This window comes from Hevea brasiliensis, chromosome 15 (assembly GCF_030052815.1).
Source record: "Hevea brasiliensis isolate MT/VB/25A 57/8 chromosome 15, ASM3005281v1, whole genome shotgun sequence".
NCBI classification, from domain to species: Eukaryota; Viridiplantae; Streptophyta; class Magnoliopsida; order Malpighiales; family Euphorbiaceae; genus Hevea; species Hevea brasiliensis.
The window spans coordinates 53,809,534-53,827,338 of NC_079507.1; the positions used below are offsets into that span (position 1 = coordinate 53,809,534).

General features: G+C 36.0%; 1 protein-coding gene across 3 annotated transcripts in view; it reads left to right on the forward strand.

Moving 5' to 3' along the window:
- The window catches only part of LOC110639341 (protoporphyrinogen oxidase, mitochondrial), a 52,756-nt gene continuing 34,951 nt past the window's right edge, over nucleotides 1-17,805 (forward strand). For all 3 annotated transcript variants that reach the window (XR_009144390.1, XR_009144389.1, XM_021790241.2), the window contains exons 1-10: nucleotides 1-171; nucleotides 277-316; nucleotides 458-593; nucleotides 761-826; nucleotides 1,035-1,085; nucleotides 1,224-1,280; nucleotides 13,343-13,419; nucleotides 13,548-13,584; nucleotides 13,774-13,839; nucleotides 15,181-15,221. Coding sequence is in view for 1 of the 3 variants with exons in the window: in XM_021790241.2 (XP_021645933.2) it covers nucleotides 138-171; nucleotides 277-316; nucleotides 458-593; nucleotides 761-826; nucleotides 1,035-1,085; nucleotides 1,224-1,280; nucleotides 13,343-13,419; nucleotides 13,548-13,584; nucleotides 13,774-13,839; nucleotides 15,181-15,221 (605 nt within the window). In the remaining 2 variants the exon portion in view is untranslated. The remainder of the gene's footprint in view (nucleotides 172-276; nucleotides 317-457; nucleotides 594-760; nucleotides 827-1,034; nucleotides 1,086-1,223; nucleotides 1,281-13,342; nucleotides 13,420-13,547; nucleotides 13,585-13,773; nucleotides 13,840-15,180; nucleotides 15,222-17,805) is intronic.

Sequence of the window (17,805 nt, forward strand, 5' to 3'; positions counted from 1 at the left end):
GACGGCGGCCTATATAGTTAAGAGGCCCAAAAACAATATGATCAACGGTGTGCGCGCTGCACGATATCATTAACTACCCTTTGAACAAGCTTGAACCTCAGGCGAAGCCGCTGCTCATCTGCTCCGATTACCCGAAAATGGCCTCGGCTCCCAAAGAAGATAGAAACCCAAGTGAGTTAAGCTTTCTTTTGTTTAATTGAGTAAATAATCCGAATTTAGAAAATGCAGAGCCTTTGACGCAGAACGATAATAGTCTATTTTTTCTTTTCATCTCAGGCTCTAGTAAAAGAGTAGCTGTTGTAGGTGGTGGTGTCAGGTGCGTCAATTGATTTTTCTGAATTTTTACTTCTTTGGAATTTGTGGGTTTTTGTATATTTTTCTTTGCTTTCTTGAGAATTATATTTCTTTGTATATTTGATAATGGGGTATGTCATTGTTCAATTATGGTCTGTTCCAGTGGGCTTGCTGCAGCGTACAAGTTGAAATCTCATGGGTTGAAGGTCACAGTATTTGAAGCTGAAGAAAGAGCTGGAGGAAAGCTGAGAAGCATTTCCCGTGATGGTTTAATTTGGGATGAGGGTGCAAACACCATGGTATTCTTTGTTCAGTTAAATTCTTGTTTTCCTCTCTCTGTTTGGTGCATAAGAAGAAAATTCTTCTTGTTCTGTTGGCATGCTGCTCAGATTCTTTCCCACCAATTTGAAAGTTGAAACTGGTTGTGTTCTTGTTCATATTGACCGTCTATTTTTACCCTGTGTAGGCTGAGAGTGAACTGGAGGTCAAGAATTTAATCGATAATCTTGGGCTTCGAGACAAACAACAATTTGTAAGGTTTTCTGTACCATATTAAACCTAAAACATCTCATTGTCAGAATCAATGTACTTAGCTTTACCATTAAAGCCAATTCCATTTTATATTTGAAATGATGTTCTTCTGTTTCCAAGTTGAACTTTGGAAATCAAAGTCCTTTCTTTCTTTTTTTTTTCTTTTTTTTTTTTTGTGTTGATTAATTGAAAGTGTTCAACTGTTACAGCCAATTTCACAGAACAAACGATATATTGTAAGAAATGGGAAGCCGGTAATGGTAAGACCATTTGATAAATATTTGTTTGCATTGTTCTTATTACTAAATCACATGTATTGTACTGCATTTACCATTCTTATGTATGCTGAAATCTGTGTTTGACTGTTAGCATAAACTTTGCTCAATCTTTCATGCCAGATACCCACAAATCCGATTGAGCTGATCACGAGCAGCATTCTTTCTGCACAATCAAAGGTTTGGTTATCCAGGCATTGCTTTCAAAACATTCAACAAGTTATAAACTTTTTTATTTATTTGTTCACTTATCATGTAACGTCTTCTTGGGTCATCAACTGTAACATTACAGTACTTAGTTGTTGCATATAGAGTGGCTGTTGCTTAGCAACCTCAAAACCCTGCGAATATTGAAGGCTGAGCTATTCCTTGCTCTATTTCTTCAATTGTTCGGTCTGAAGGAAATCAGGATCTTAATTATGAGTTGTTTTATGAGGGAGTAGTGATTTCACATGTGTCAGAAAGGAAGAGTTTGTTGCAGGAAAATATTTGCAGTTTCTGTGTGCATTAAACATTTTTTAGTGCTTTGTTTATTTAGAGTTCTAATGTGTGCAATTAAACCTTTTTGGTTTAGACTCCACCTTTTGGAGTTTGAGTTTTATAGAATCTTGGAGACACTTTAGAAAAGTAGTGACTCTTTATCAACTTTTTAGACATTTTGTGAAAGTCATGGTTATTAGACATGGACTAACCCGGTCGGTTGAATCAGTGAACCGGTTTTAAATCGGTCTGGGTTTATAATTGAATTAGACAAGAAAATGACTCAGCGTGACCCGGTCAACCCGGTGGTTGAACTGGTAAACTTGTGTAACCTGGTTGACCCGAGAGGTTTAATTATTCAATAAAATCTCTCTCTTTTTTTTTTTTTTTTTTTTTTTTTTTCATTTTTGGTATAGGAAATTGAACTTAAAACCTCATAAAAAAAAGTCTTTAAAATTAAAATCAATTGAGTTAGCTTGCTAGTTATGTGTTTTTTATTTTAATATATTTATTTTTTAATATATACTTAATATTTCTTAAATATTAAAAAAAATTATACATTTATAGAAATTTTTATGCATTATATTACTTGAATACTTTTATGTAAAATTAAAAACACTATTAAAATTTATTAAATATAAATTAATAAATGTTAAAGTTTTATTTTAAATAATTAAAAATTAATTAATTATATTTATTTATATTAACAGGTGTTATATTTAATTAATTTATATATTTAATTAAGTTTTAATGACTCACTGGTTGAACCATGGACCCACTGGTTGAACCATGGACCCACTGGTTGAACCACTGACCCAGTTACCTGGTTCCTTCATCGGGTCAACTACCGGGCCGGGTTTAATAACACTGGTGAAAGTACCCATTATCCAGCTGTTGAATTGAATTGGTGTGGCCGTATAACTGTTATTCATCATAGTCGGCTCTTTGAATTTGTGAGAAAATAGAACAGAAGAAGAATATTGAGAATGATTGAAGAGTTTGATTATTCCCTCAAGCCAATAGTGTTAATTTATAATCTGTATAGGAGAACTAAATAGGAAATACAATCCTAATTAAATACGTAATTATAGCTACGATTTTAGCACCTAAATATATTCACACAATCACTACAGATACACATTTCCTAGCTATTTATGGTACATATCTTAACACTCCCCTTCAAGCTGGAGCGTACAAATCATATACTCCAAGCTTGTTACAAATATATTCAATTCGAGAGCCTCTGAGAGATTTTGTTAGAATATCTGCTAATTGGTCATTTGAGCTAACAAAGCTAGTGGCAACACACCTAGATTCAATCTTTTATCTGATGAAATGACAATCTATCTCTATATGTTTCGTTCTCTCATGCAACACTGGATTAGAGGCAATGTGAAGCGCAACTTGATTGTCACAGATTAGCTGCATTTGTTTAAGTTCCCCATACTTCAACTCTTGGAGAAGTTGTTTCAACCATATAAGTTTACAAGTTGCCAAAGCCATAGCTCGATATTTTGCTTCTGTACTTGACCTAGCAACCACATCTTGCTTCTGACTTTTCCAAGAAATCAAATTACCTCCAATCATAATGCAAATCCTGAAGTAGACCGTCTGTTTGAAGGAGAACCTGCCCAATCTACATCTGAGTAACCAATAATCTGTGAATGACCCCTGTCCTGTCTTCATATAATAGGACTTGTCTTGGAGCTCCTTTAATATATCTGAGTATCCGAATAACTGCATCTCAATGACTATGTTACGTACTATAGAAAGAAATATAAGAGAATATGATTAGATATTCTAGAAGTTGGGGAAGTAAGGAATTGGAGGGAAATGTGGATGAGTTGTTAGGGAGCCAACTGTTCTGTAGTTGGCAAGTGAGCTATTCTACAGCTGGCAAGATGAGACAGCTGAGGCAGTTATGAGATAGTTGTTGTCTAAATAACTCAGCTATATCTTTCTTGTATTCATTCCAGAATTTACAAGAAATACAATAACTACTCTCTATTCTCTCTTCTCTCTCTCTCTCTACTCTTCTATTCTTTTCTGTTAGAGTTCTCAAACCTAACATTGGTATCAGAGCTTTGCATCCAAGAAACTAGTGGGTAATTCTTTCTTAAGGGTTGCAGCCATGACTAGGTCTGTTGTAGTTGGCCCAGAGATGGTACGGATTGCACAATTGGAGGAGCAAATGAGGAATTTGCAGGAAGTAACTCAGGGGAATGCTGAGGAACTGAATAATTTCAAGAAGGAGATGAGAGAGGAATTAAGCAAGACTTCTTTAACAAATAATGCCATTCTGGAGGACTTGTGACAAAGGATGATCACTCATATGGTGGAAAGGAATAAGGGCAGCAACAGTTCAAATGAGGGTAGAAGCAGAGTCGAAAACAGGGGAATGCAATCTAACCTTGTAGTGCAGCCAGTTCCTATGGTACATTCATCCCTGTAATCCAGTCAATTCTTGCAGATAATAGGGGATTATTACCTATTCCTATCATGGGAGGTATGTCTCCATTATTGCCTAAAATTGAATTAGTTACTATTTAAGGTAAAGAACCTAGGGCTTGGTTGAGAAAATGTGTTAAGTATTTTGAGATGTATAGGGTCCCTCACGATCAAAGAGTGCAATTAGCAAGTCTTTTCTTGCTTGATAGGGCTGATGCTTGGCTTCACAATTGGGAAAAAGAAGAGAAACATTCTTGGGAGGAATTTGAGAAGGAAATTTGTAGTAGGTTTGGGGAGGATGGATTAGAAGATATAGTGGAGGAATTTATGAAACTGAGACAACAAAGGACAGTGGAGGAGTATCAAGATGAGTTTGAGGATTTAAGAATAAGGATGGAGAGGCTATTGCCTAATTTGGGGGAATCTTACTTTTTGTCAGGATTTATAGGAGGTCTAAGAGATGAAATCAGATTAATGGTAAAGATGATGAAACCTGTCACTCTTTCCCAAGCTGTGGAAATAGCTAGATTGCAAGAACAATTGTTAGAAAACACCAAGAAACCTAGATTTGCAACTAATTCTTTCAAATTCAAAGCCATAACTAATAGTCCGACAACTTATTCCAATTCTTCTTTCCAGTATTCCAGACCTTATCAAACCTATCAATACCCTCCTAGACCACCAAATTTTGATTCTCAAAATAAACTCAACCCCCTTGTTACCAAGCAACAATCAGGAGGTAGTAGTGCTACAGCTACTAATACTTCCACAGCAGCCTCAAAACCTAATACCAATCAGACTCAACCAACAAGAAACTTACCTAAACCATGTTTTAGATGTTGTGAAAAGTATTTTCCTGGTCATCAATGTAAGCTAAAGACATTGAACGCTTTGTGTATGGATGGGAAAGATGAGGAGTGGCATGATGTGGGGGCTAATATAGAAGAATTGGGAGAGGCTGGTTCCACCTTATTTGTTCATGCTTTAGAGGGTAGTCATAGGGCTGACACTATAAGAATGTTAGGGGTTCACAAAAATAGGCAATTGGTGATCCTCATTGATAGTGGTAGTACCACTAGTTTTGTGGACAAGAGGATAGCACGAGAATTGAAATTAGACTTAGTGCAGATTCCATTTAAAGCAGTTACTGTTGTTGATGGAAGAAAATTGGTTTGTACCCATCTATGTCAACAATTTAAATGGAAAATGCAACATAATGACTTTATGTTTGACTTCAGAATATTGGAGTTAGGTGGATTTGACATGATTTTGTGGGTTGATTGGTTAAAAGATTATAATCCAGTTCTTTTTGATTTTGTTACATCTAGTATTACAATTGCAAAGGATGGCCAACGCATTCAATTGCAGGGAATTGGTGAGGAAAATTTGCAATATGGTTTGTGGCATTCCGATAATTTATTGAGCAAAGGAGGGGTGGATTTTCAAACCCCTTTATTCTGTGTTGTGAATTCCAGCCTGTCAATAGATTCTTTGGTTACTATAACTGCTGTTTCTGTTCTAAATGAGAAGTTGCAGGATTTGATTCAGAAGTATAAGGGTGTTTTTGCAGAACCTAAGGGGTTGCCTCCATTTAGGAGTCACAATCATGCTATTCCCTTACAATCAAATGCTCAACCCATCAATATTAGACCCTACAGGTATCCTCATTATCAAAAGGCTGAAATAGAAAAACTTGTAGCCGATATGATAGAATCTTCAATAATTCAGCCTAGCACTTAGCCCATATTCCTCTCCAGTTCTTTTAGTGAAGAAAAAAGATGGCACATGGAGGTTTTGCATTGATTATAGAAGGTTGAATGATCAAATAATAAAAGATAAGTTTTCCATCCCTATTATTGATGATCTATTGGATGAATTAAATGGGGCTACAGTGTTTTCTAAGATAGATTTGAGGGCTGGATATCACCAAATTAGGATGTTGCCTGAGGATATTCCTAAGACAGCCTTTAGAACACACCATGGGCATTTTGAATTCAAAGAGATGCCTTTTGGGCTCACTAATGCTCCTGCAACATTTCAAGCCTTAATGAATCATATCTTCCAATCATTTTTGAGGAAGTTTGTGTTAGTATTTTTTGATGACATTTGGTGTTTAGCAAGGATATGGAGTCTCATTTGCTGCATTTGGAGGAAGTTTTTAAAGTGGTACAGGCTCAAAAATTATTTGTAAAGTAGTCTAAATGTTTTTTTTGGGCAAGCTGAGATTGAATACTTGGGGGGCATATAATTTCAGGGGCAGGGGTATCTACAGATCCTAAGAAGGTGGCAGCCATGGTTGATTGGCCTGTGCCTTCTTCTGTTAAAGAACTCAGAAGTTTTTTAGGCCTCACAGGGTATTATAGGAAATTTGTGAAGCACTATGGCATTATCTGCAGGCCTCTTACTGAATTATTGAAGAAAGATTCTTTTCATTGGAATAAGGCAGCCCAAATAGCATTTGATACTTTGAGGAGATTGATGTCTAAAGCACCAGTCCTTGCTCTTCCTAATTTTTCTGAGCCATTTATTGTGGAAACTAATGCAAGCAATTGGGGAATGAGTGCAGTTCTACAGCAGCAAGGGCATCCAATTGCCTATATTTCTAAGGCATTTGGTCCTAGGAGTCGGGCTATGTCAGTATATGAAAAAGAATTATTGGCTATTACTTTTGCAGTTAGCAAATGGAGACATTATTTGGAGCAAGGACAGTTCTTTATTAAGACTGATCATGAAAACATTAAGTATCTTTTGGAGCAAAGGTTACATAACAATTTGCAGCAGAAGGGTATTTCAAAGTTGCTAGGTTTGGATTACAAAATTTTGTATAGAAAGGGCATTGAAAATAAGGTGGCAGATGCTTTATCCAGAAGGTATGTTGATGTGGATTCTCATTCTTATGCTATGTATTCAGTGGTGGTTCCAGTTTGGATGCAAAAGTTAATTGCTAGTTATGAAAATGATGGGAAAGCCTCTGACTTAATCCAACAGTTGTTGTTGGATAAGGATGCAGTTTCTGGGTATTAATTGAAGAATGGTATTTTGTATTATAAAGATAGAATGTATGTGGGGACTACTACCAATTTGAGGCAGGTATTGTTGGAATCTTATCATAGTTCAGCAGTGGGAGGCCATTCAGGTGTTCATGCTACTTATTTGAAATTAAAGAAAAATTTCTTTTGGCCTGCTATGCTTAATGATGTCATGCAGTGGGTTTGTACCTGTGATACTTGTGCTAGATGTAAAGGAGAGCACTGTGCTTATCCAGGGTTATTACAACCTCTACCAATTCCTACTCAAGCTTGGCAGCAGGTATCTATGGATTTTATTGAAAAATTGCCCAAGTCAAAGGGGAAAGACTCTATTTTGGTAGTTGTTTGCAGATTTACTAAATTTGGCCATTTTATTTCACTCCATTTTCTGCTGTTTGTGTAGCCAAACTTTTCCTTGATCACATTTTTAAGTTGCATGGAGCTCCTCAAGTTTGTTTCTGACAGAGATAAGGTGTTTACTAGCTTATTTGGCAAGTATTGTTTCGAAGTATGGGAATTAAACTTAATTTTACTTCTGCCTATCACCTTTAGTTTGATGGACAGATTGAAAGAGTTAATCAGTGTGTGAAGAATTATTTGAGGTGCATGGTTCATTTGAGGCCTACTAATTGGAGCTCTTGGTTACCTATGGCAGAATGGTGGTACAATTCCTTTTATCAAAATGCTATTCAGATGACTCCATTTGAAGCACTGTATGGGTATGCTCCACCTCTGTTTCATGAAAATTTTATTCTTGATTCATCAGTTGGGGCTGTAGGGAGATTTTTACAAGAGAGACAACATCCTAATAATCTCTTAAAGGAGAATTTACAAGTGGCCTGGCATAGGATGAAGCAGCAAGCTGACAAGAGGAGAACTGAGAGGGAATTTGTTGTTGGGGATTGGGTGTATTTGAAACTTCAGCCTTATAGGCAGACTTCAGTATCTGTCAGACAAACCCTTAAACTTTCTGCTAAGTTTTATAGGCCATTCAAAATTCTTGCTAAGATTGGGAAAGTTGCTTATTAATTAGACTTGCCTCCAGCAGCTACTATTCATCCTGTTTTCCATGTATCCATGCTTAAGAAGAAGGTTGGGGATGGTGTGGTGGTTACTACTGATTTACCTGTTATGCAAGATGACCATATTAAAGTTGTTCCTGCACAGGTTTTGCAGACCAGGATTATTAAAAGAGGAGACCAGAGAGTGGAACAGGGACTTATTAAGTGGCTTAATCTGTCAATAGAGAATGCCACTTGGGAAAATAGAAGCTTTATTGAAGGGCAATTTCCTGAAGTCTCCCTTTCTTGGGGACACGAAAGTGCTAAAGGAGGGGGTATTGTTACGTACTATAGAAAGAAATATAAGAGAATATGATTAGATATTCTAGAAGTTGGGGAAGCAAGGAATTGGAGGGAAATGTGGATGAGTTGTTAGGGAGCCAGCTGTTCTGTAGTTGGCAAGTGAGTTGTTCTACAGTTGGCAAGATGAGACAGCTAAGGCAGTTATGAGATAGTTGTTGTATAAATAACTCAGCTATATCTTTCTTGTATTCATTCCAGAATTTACAAGAAATACAATAACTACTCTCTATTCTCTTCTCTCTCTCTCTCTCTCTCTCTCTCTCTCTACTCCTATTCTTTTCTGTTAGAGTTCTCAAACCCTAACAGACTACTACATGGTGCTTGAAGGAACTGACTGACCACACTTACAGCAAATGAGATGTCTGGGAGTGTGATTATAAAATAATTGAGTTTTCCAACCAATCTTCGGTATCTACCAGGATCTTGCAATGGCTCCCTCTGTCTTGGAACAAATTTGACATTTGGATCCATCGGAGTATCTGCGTGTCTACAGTCTAACATGACCGTCTCTGTCAGTATATCCAAAGCATATTTCCTTTGAGAAATAGCGATACCTATCTTGGATTGTGCCACTTCAATCCCTAAGAAATACTTTAGCTTCCCAAGATCCTTAGTTTGAAAATGACTGGACAAGTTTTGTTTGTGTTTGGAGATCCCAATATGATCATTTCCTGTAATAACAATGTCATCAACATAAACAACGAGATAAATGCACTTATCATGGCCATTATGGTGGAAAAATATTGAATAGTCAGCTTCACTCCGAGACATTCCAAATTGTTGGACTACAGTACTGAACCATCCAAACCATGCTCTTGGAGATTGTTTCAAGCCATATAAAGAACGCCGTAGGCGACACACCAAACCAGACTCTCCCTGAGCAACAAACCCTGGTGGTTGCTTTATATAAACTCCTCAGCTAGCTTGCCATGTAAAAAGGCATTTTTGATATCCAGTTGATGAAGTGGCCAATGATGGATGGCAGCTAAGGAAATAAGAAGGCGAACCGAGGCAATCTTAGCTACGAGAGAGAAGGTATCACTGTAATTGAGGCCAAAGATCTGAGTATAGCCCTTTGCAACAAGGCGAGCTTTAAGTCTATCAATCTAGCCATCAGGCCCCACCTTGACTGTATAAACCCATTGACAGCCAACAGTAGATTTGCCCTTTGGTAATGGCACCAAATCCCAAGTGTCATTGTTATGGAGAGCAATCATCTCTTTAACCATTGTATTACACCATACTGGATGTTCCAAAGCTTCTCTAACAGTCTTAGGTACAGATACATTAGACAAAATGGTGACAAAAGCATAGTAAGAAGGAGACAAACGATGATAACTCACAAAATTATAAATAGAATGGGAGGAGTAGCATCGTCTGTTGAAGGCGAGACCGGAATAAGTGAAGATGAAGATAAAGGAGGGCGAGAGTCACCAGGAGCCGGTGTTGTACTTGTATCAAGCAAATGAGCATCAATGGTGTTAGTGGGAGGATGATGATAACGTGAATAGACGTGTAGAGTTGGTGAACTGATTGGTGGTGGAGGAAAAGTAGGAACTGGTAAGGCCGTGAAAATAAAAACCTTGGATGCGGTGTTGGAGGAAAAATAGGGAGATGTTTCAAGGAAGGTTACATCAGCTGACACAAAATATTTATTTGTAAGTGGATTGTAGCATTTGTAACCTTTTTGAAGTCTAAAATATCCCAAAAAGACACATTTTATTGATTTGGGCTGAAGTTTGTCTTTGCCAGGAGTGTGATCATGCACAAAACAAATACCACCAAATACACGCAGGGACAACTGATGGGCATCTTGGTTGGGAAACAAAATGGAATGAGGACTCTGATTCTGCAAAACAGAAGAAGGCATTTGGTTAATTAAGTAACAAGCAGTAAGAATAGCATCTCCCCAAAAACAAAGAGTAACATTATGGTGAATGAGTAAAGTGCGGACAGTCTCAACTAAATGACAATTCTTTCGTTCGGCAACCCCATTTTGTTGAGGGGCATAAGCACATGAAGTTTGGTGAGTAATACCCTGAGAAGATAAGAAATGAGTAAAGGGAGTAGACAAATATTCTGTTGCATTGTCACTACGAAGTATTTTAATAGAAACACCAAATTGATTACGTATTTCAGTAGAGAATTTTTGAAATATAGAGAATAATTCAAAACGAGTCTTCATTAAAAATAACCAAGTCTAACGAAAATAAATATCAACAAAAGTAACAAAATAATAAAATCTCAAAGTTGTACTGACACGACTTGGATCCTAAATGTCTGAATGGATAATTTCAAACATGGACTTAGCCCTATTATTGACTTGCTTAGGAAAGGAAACACAACTTAGTTTCCTAAGTTGATAGGGCTCACATTCAAAAAAAGATAAACTAGAAAAACTAGGAACTAATTTTTGCAATTTGGCAAGACTCGGATGACCCAGACGATTGTGAAGAAGATCAGCGGAAGTGGTAAAGGCAAGAGCAACTGGAGAATTTGAAATAGAAAGATGGTACAACCATTGTGACTCATATCCTACTCCAATCATCTTCCCCGTACTTCGGTCCTGCACAACAACAAAGTCAGCTGTAAAGATGACAGAACAATTGAGATTTTTAGTCAATTTACTAATGGAGATTAAATTATATAGGCATTCTGGAGTGAACAAAACTGTGGTTAAAGAAATAGATGGAAAGATTTTTACTTCTCCTATGCCCTTAACTAAAGTTTGTGAACCATTAGCCAAAGTAACTTTGGACAAAATCGAAGGAGAAACTAGAGATGAGAAAAGACTTTTGTTACCAGATATATGATCAGAAGCACCAGAGTCTAGGATCCATAGACCAGTGAGCTAATACTTTGTTAGACAAGCAAAGGAATTACTAGAATGAGCGCTGCTAGAAGACTGCTGTTTGGCTGTTGGATGTTGCAAATACTCCTTGTAATCAGCTCCAGTTAATAGGATAGAATCTGACAACTGATCCTTTCCATCAGGTAATGGAAGAATACCATTTTCACCGGATTGAGCCATATGAGCAGTTGATCGGCCCACATTATTTGACTGAATGGGGCGTGGTGGTCGACCATGAAGGGCCCAACAAGTGTCTCGAGTGTGATTACTCTTATCACAATAAGTGCAATGGAGCCTTTTACCCTTGCCTCTCTGATAAGTACCCTGTCTCGGTTGGTTTCCACTTTGTGCAGCTAAAACTGAAGATTCAACAATTTCGGAGAAATTATTCTTATTGAGTGAGACGCGTAGAAGCCTGGCAGACACCCCCTCTAGAGTGGGAACAACCGGACTAGTTAATATCTGGTCTCTAACAGAATCAAGGTCAGGTCTTAGCGCAATCAACCTATTCCGCTATTGCTCAGAAATATTATCAGTACATGGCATGATAGAATTAAATTCATCTTTCAGTGATTCTACCTGTCCCAAATAACTAGACATATCTTGTTGATTTTGCTGCAGATGAATCATATCTGATACTACCTTATAAGTACGTTGCACATAATGTATATAAGGTTTTCGCTTTAGTCTAGACTTTGCAACAGGGTTTACAAGATTGAAAAATATTAAGTAATTTTGGGTCTAGAGAATGCCACAAGAGACTACATAATTGAGCATCAATCTTAGTCCAATTAGCTCTATTTGTTAAAGCTATATCTATGGCATTTTTAACCAAGTGGTCATCATACCCCTGCTCCATAACCATAATTCCACCGATGCAGCCTAAGACATATAATTTTGACTTCCTACTAATTTAACAGTAGTAATAGCTGGTGAATTACCAATGGAAGAAAATATGGGTTTGAGAATCTCAGAACCTGTGTTGGATATGGGTGTGAGAATCTCAGAACCTATGTTGGAGGCTGTATTGGAGGACGCCTCAATCTCAGACTGTTGGCAAGAGAAGCACACTAAAATGTTGCTCAGAAATACGTCAGAAAAGCCTACTGTATGAAGAGGTAACGACAAAAAAGTGAGAAATAGGTGACGGTACTAGCGTGGTTGAGGTCGCCTGAGGCCGGCGAGTTGACGGGAAGAAGCGCCGGCGAGAGACAGTCGCCGGAGAGGGCTCACGCGCTGGTGCATGTGACGGCGGGCTGACAGTGCGTGAAGGCGCATGTACTGGAGTCTTTCGCCGACGGTTAGTGGAGAGGCCGATCCTGGGCTGGGTAATCCGCTAGGCTAGGCTGTGACAGCCACGGACTCCCAGAAAGTGATTGGAAAAAGAGGGAAAGCTCCTCTCTATGAGAACTTTGTTTCAGATTTCAAATCAGACCCACAGAAGGCTATGATACCATGTGAGAAAATAGAACAGAAGAAGAATATTGAGAATGATTGAAGAGCTTGATTATTCCCTCAAGCCAATGGTGTCAATTTATAATCTATACATGACAACTAAATAGGAAATACAATCCTAATTAAATACGTAATTATAGTCACGATTCTAGCACTTAAATATATTCACACAATCACTACAGATACATATATCCTAGCTATTTATGGTACATATCTTCACAAAATTTTCTAATTCCATTTTGTGATAGCTAGGAATTGGACATATAATAGGATTGAATGGTAGTTTGATTTTCATAGGACACATAAATATTGTAAGAAGCCTTTTTTTTGCTGTCCACAACTTTTGATATTCATGCTTTTGGTGAACTTGAAAAGTTAACTATAAATAGACATAGGTACACATTTTGGTGAACTGAGATTTATATTTGCCTGAAAGTTTTATTCATAACAATTACTCAAATGACTAGACAAAAAACAAGAAAATATAGTACAGGTGAACAAGTCTAGTAGATTCACATTTAATGAATTGGTACTCTGCATAAAGATTTCATTTGATCTTTAAAATTTTTCTGATATTTTCATATGTTTAGGTGGTGTCTCTTTGTGTGCTTGCAGTGTCAGGTCATTCTGGAGCCATTTTTGTGGAAGAAACACGAGTCCTCGAAAGTGCACAATGCTTATACTGAGGAAAGGTGATTAACCAACATATCAATGTCATTTAACATTGTTATTTTTGCACTTTATCTCTTACTTATTTCATTTTATTTTTAATAAATGAGGGTTGATATTCTCAGCATTCTTACTTTTGGAAATCTTGCAGTGTTGGTGAGTTTTTTCAGCGTCATTTCGGGAAAGAGGTATTGCATTCATTTCATTGTAATACCAAATTTGTGATGCATAACTTCTATCATGATCCAAGCAGAAATTACTCGACGTGTTAATCACTAAATTTTGCATTTAGCATTATTAGGAGCTTGAAGTTTTCAGATGGAGTGGAATTGTTTGACGCCTTCAATGATCATTTTTCCCTATATTTTTCTTGTAAGGTTGTTGATTATCTTATTGACCCTTTTGTTGCGGGCACAAGTGCTGGAGATCCTGAATCTCTTTCTGTGAGTAATGGCTCTGATATTTTGACTGCTTGAAGGAAATTTTTTTTTTTCCTGTTTTGATCATAAATTATTAATACCCACCTAGTGGAGTTTTAGCCAGAAATTCTGTTCATGTTACACATCATCATGATCTGGTTGTCAATTTTTAGTTTTAGTGGACTGCTTTTAGTTTGTTTGGAACAAATAAATCTATAAACTTTTTTCGGAATTCATTTGTAAATTCATATTTAAGTAATCAACATATTTGGAACCTCAAAATATTCATTTGATATTCTATAACCATAACTCTATGGAAATGATTTTACTTAAGGAAAATTCTATTGCTATTGGTATATTTGCAAATTATTATATATGCTAAAACGGAACAGCATGACTAGGTTCCTAGTAAAGTGCAATGACCTTTCGTCCTGCCTCTTTACATAAAAAAAAAAGAAAACTTTTATTGCTAAAAACAAAGTCTTTCTTTTTTTACTTTTTTTTTTTAAAAATTTTTACATCATATATCTTTGGATCTTTTGACATTGCCGTCCCACGTTTTTTTCTTTTTCAATTAGTTAAATTTTTAGAACTAGAAGGAGTGGCTAAGTCCCCCTCCAAATTTCTATTTAGGTGTTTTTCTTTTTATTGATTGAATCTTCAAATTTCCATTTATTTATTTTAATTCTTAAACCACCTAAGTGTTCATATGTGAACTAAATTACTTTTTTACTATTTTATTCTTTTTGTTATTGAAATTTTAATTATCTTTTAATTTTTAACTATTTAATTAGTAGATTTGTTTTAATTATTATTATTTTCTTTATTAAACCAATATCAAGCTGACATTATTTCATGATAAAATAAAATTTAATTTATAAGCTAACATTATATTAATGAAATATGAGACGTCCATCTCATACAAGGAAAGTATAATTACACCAAATTGTTGATTTATTTTAGCAATGTTTCATGCACTTTAAAAGAAAAAAAATCTGCTTTAAATACTACTTTAAAGTAGTAATATTTTGATTGACATTATTATTCATTTGTTATAAATTTGTTTTTGTTGTTGTTATTATTGTTACTTTCTAAAAAGAGTATAGAGTTCTGAATTTTCATAATGGCTTCATAATTTAAAATGAATTTTACATATTAAAATATAAAATATCAAATATAACAATTCATTTGCAAATGAATATTATATGAAATTATTTTGGAGATGAATTGAATTATACTTTTATTTGGTTTCAAATGCAATGTTAAAGCTATGGCATTCAATGGGTTATGGGATGAGCTTTCTTCGTGTCTAGTCTTTTCCATTATGCCACAATCTTATTGATCACCTTATTTTCCTTGAAACAGGTACGCCATTCTTTTCCAGGGCTATGGAATTTGGAAAAACGGTATTTTTATGCACGTACTTGTCATTGGTTTTTGCTAAAAAATGTTGCATCAATATTCCTCTTGCATTGTTTATATTTGGATATATGGTTTAATTTACCTTTTGTTTCCCCATTTCAAAATTTTGCAAATCCTACATATATTAGACTTCATGTTTGAAGGGAAATCATCAATGTGGAAACTATTTGGGATGACAGATAAATTCCCTCTCATGCTAGGCTGAAACCAAGGATTTGGTCTAAGTCTATCTTTTGATTATGCTTTAGCAAAATCTGTGGTGCATGCACATTTTTGTCAAGGCCAAAATGATATTCACATATAGTTTCGTAATAAAATTGTGCTGAATCTGTATAGTTTGCTTCTTTCCATGTTGAAACCATCTTTTGCTTGTATCAACCCAAGAACAAATCATTTTATGGATACACTGTATGCACTGTCATGAGAATCATAATATTAGTAAATGATTAAAGGTTAATGAATGACCTCGTTTGACAACTTGTTCCTCCATTCTAAGTAGTTGAGAACATTTTGGTGTTTAGCCTATGATACTCTTTTTGAGGTACTCACTGAGTGATGAATATAGGAAGATTTCAATTCTGTTTAGGAATTTTTTGATTTAATTTTAATTGTAAAATTAGGAATGTTATATTCTATTATTTAGGAAATATTAATAGTATTTCTTTTATTTAGAAATTCTATTAAATTTAGGAATTAGTATTTATTTTATTTGAAAATTTATGTTGTTTTGTGATTCCTAATTATCTAGAAATTCTATTATATTTCTATTATTTTACTATAATTATTTTACTAGAGTTGAATTTATTTCTCTTAATTCCTTTGTTCTTCTTATTCTACATCTATTTGCTATCAGAGTTTGTTTCTAAGCATTCATTAATATGCAAAGCCTCTATTTTTAACCAGCTCGCAAAACCTTGTCCCTCGCATTTTCTCTGCTAGGAACCTCTTGGTATTAGAGACTCACAGTCCTTGTTCCTTGTGACTGTCCTTAAACCGTGGTCTTGCTTGTGAGAATCTTTCTCATTTTTTGTTCTCGCAAAACAGGAGGCGGCTTGCCACTGCCCTTTGTTAAACTACTACCGCTGGCCTTCAAAGAGCAGTGATGCCACCACCATGGCTGCCCATGGCTAGGTGAAGCCGTCAGTACTTGTACGACTACCAGAAGCTTCCCAAAGAAGAAGATCCGATCGGGTTGGTTTTTGACCAAAATAAGCAACTCAACTGACCCGTGGAATCCAGCCTCTACTTGATGTCATGTGAATTCCCGGAGAATCTCGAGCCATTTGCGACCTTGCCTTTGTCATCATACCTCGTCTTGTTTCTTCTTGACAAAATGCATTCCAATGTAGTCAAAGGAACCCTAGGGAAAATTAGGTCCTTTATTTCCTACCACACAATCGTGCATATTAGAAATCAGATGAGTGTATTCACATTATACAGTTGAGATCCTAGTGTTCTTGGCGATCATTCGCACATGAGGAAAAAGGTCATACAGCTTTTTGACACACTTGGTGGATCAAAATCTATTTAGCATACAAGCAATTAGTATTATTCAAAATATCCTCTTTACAACAGGAAATGAATATCTATAATGCTCATCATACGTGTAACAAACTAACAAAATCATAACAATTCCTCAAATGACTAACTAGCTTTCCCTCTCATACAAGTGCAACTGTACTAACTAATTCCTCATGCCATGTAGCTAGCTAACTTCTCGTGCGTTTATTCTTTCTCTTTCCTACATGCATAGTTTCATTAAACCATCTTCTTTTCCTTACCTGAATTGTTTTATTAAACCATCTCTGTATGCATGTATCAATGTCGGCTTGCTTTGCGCTAGCTTAATCTAGTCTCAAGCAAACACTGCAATTCTGGCATCACCACCTGCGCCGCATGATTGCAACGAAGGGCATAGTGGATGGCTTTACTATAATTTGATATAGACTTAGAAGAACCACACCATAAAAGCTAGCCATTGAGGTTGGAAGACTTAAGTCCATATATGTCCCACGCTAAAATCATATACTTCGAACATGGGGCACAGTTTATCTTGCAATTGGAAGTTTGAGACCGTAACATTTGTTTCCACTACAGGCAAAGATGGATGCAATAACAAGAAATCTTGAAAATATAAAAGCTCAATTTGAATCTGATGAACAAGAAGAACAACTTGAAGAACCTGAAGTTGAAAAGCAACTAGAATCTGAGCTTGAAGAATCTTTGTTGAGTCTTCATAAGTTGAAGAATATATTCTAGAAATGCATGTTGAAGAACTTGTTGTAGAAAACGAAGTTGATGAAGCTGAGTAAGAAAAGGTTGAGGAAAGTAGTGTAGAAACCGAGGAAATTAAGTCATGGAGATGACAACAAAAATTGAAAAATTTTCAAATTATCTTGTTTCTAGTGATTTGAAGAGCCGTTCAACTTTAATTGTGATTGATTTTCCATGTTCAGATATTCTTAATGCAAAGGAAAGCATGAAGTTCTTTGTTTCAACCTTTCTGCTGTCGTCCAAGACAATAAGATGGTGTGTTCCTCGAATATAGTTTTTGATTCTTTCCCGCTA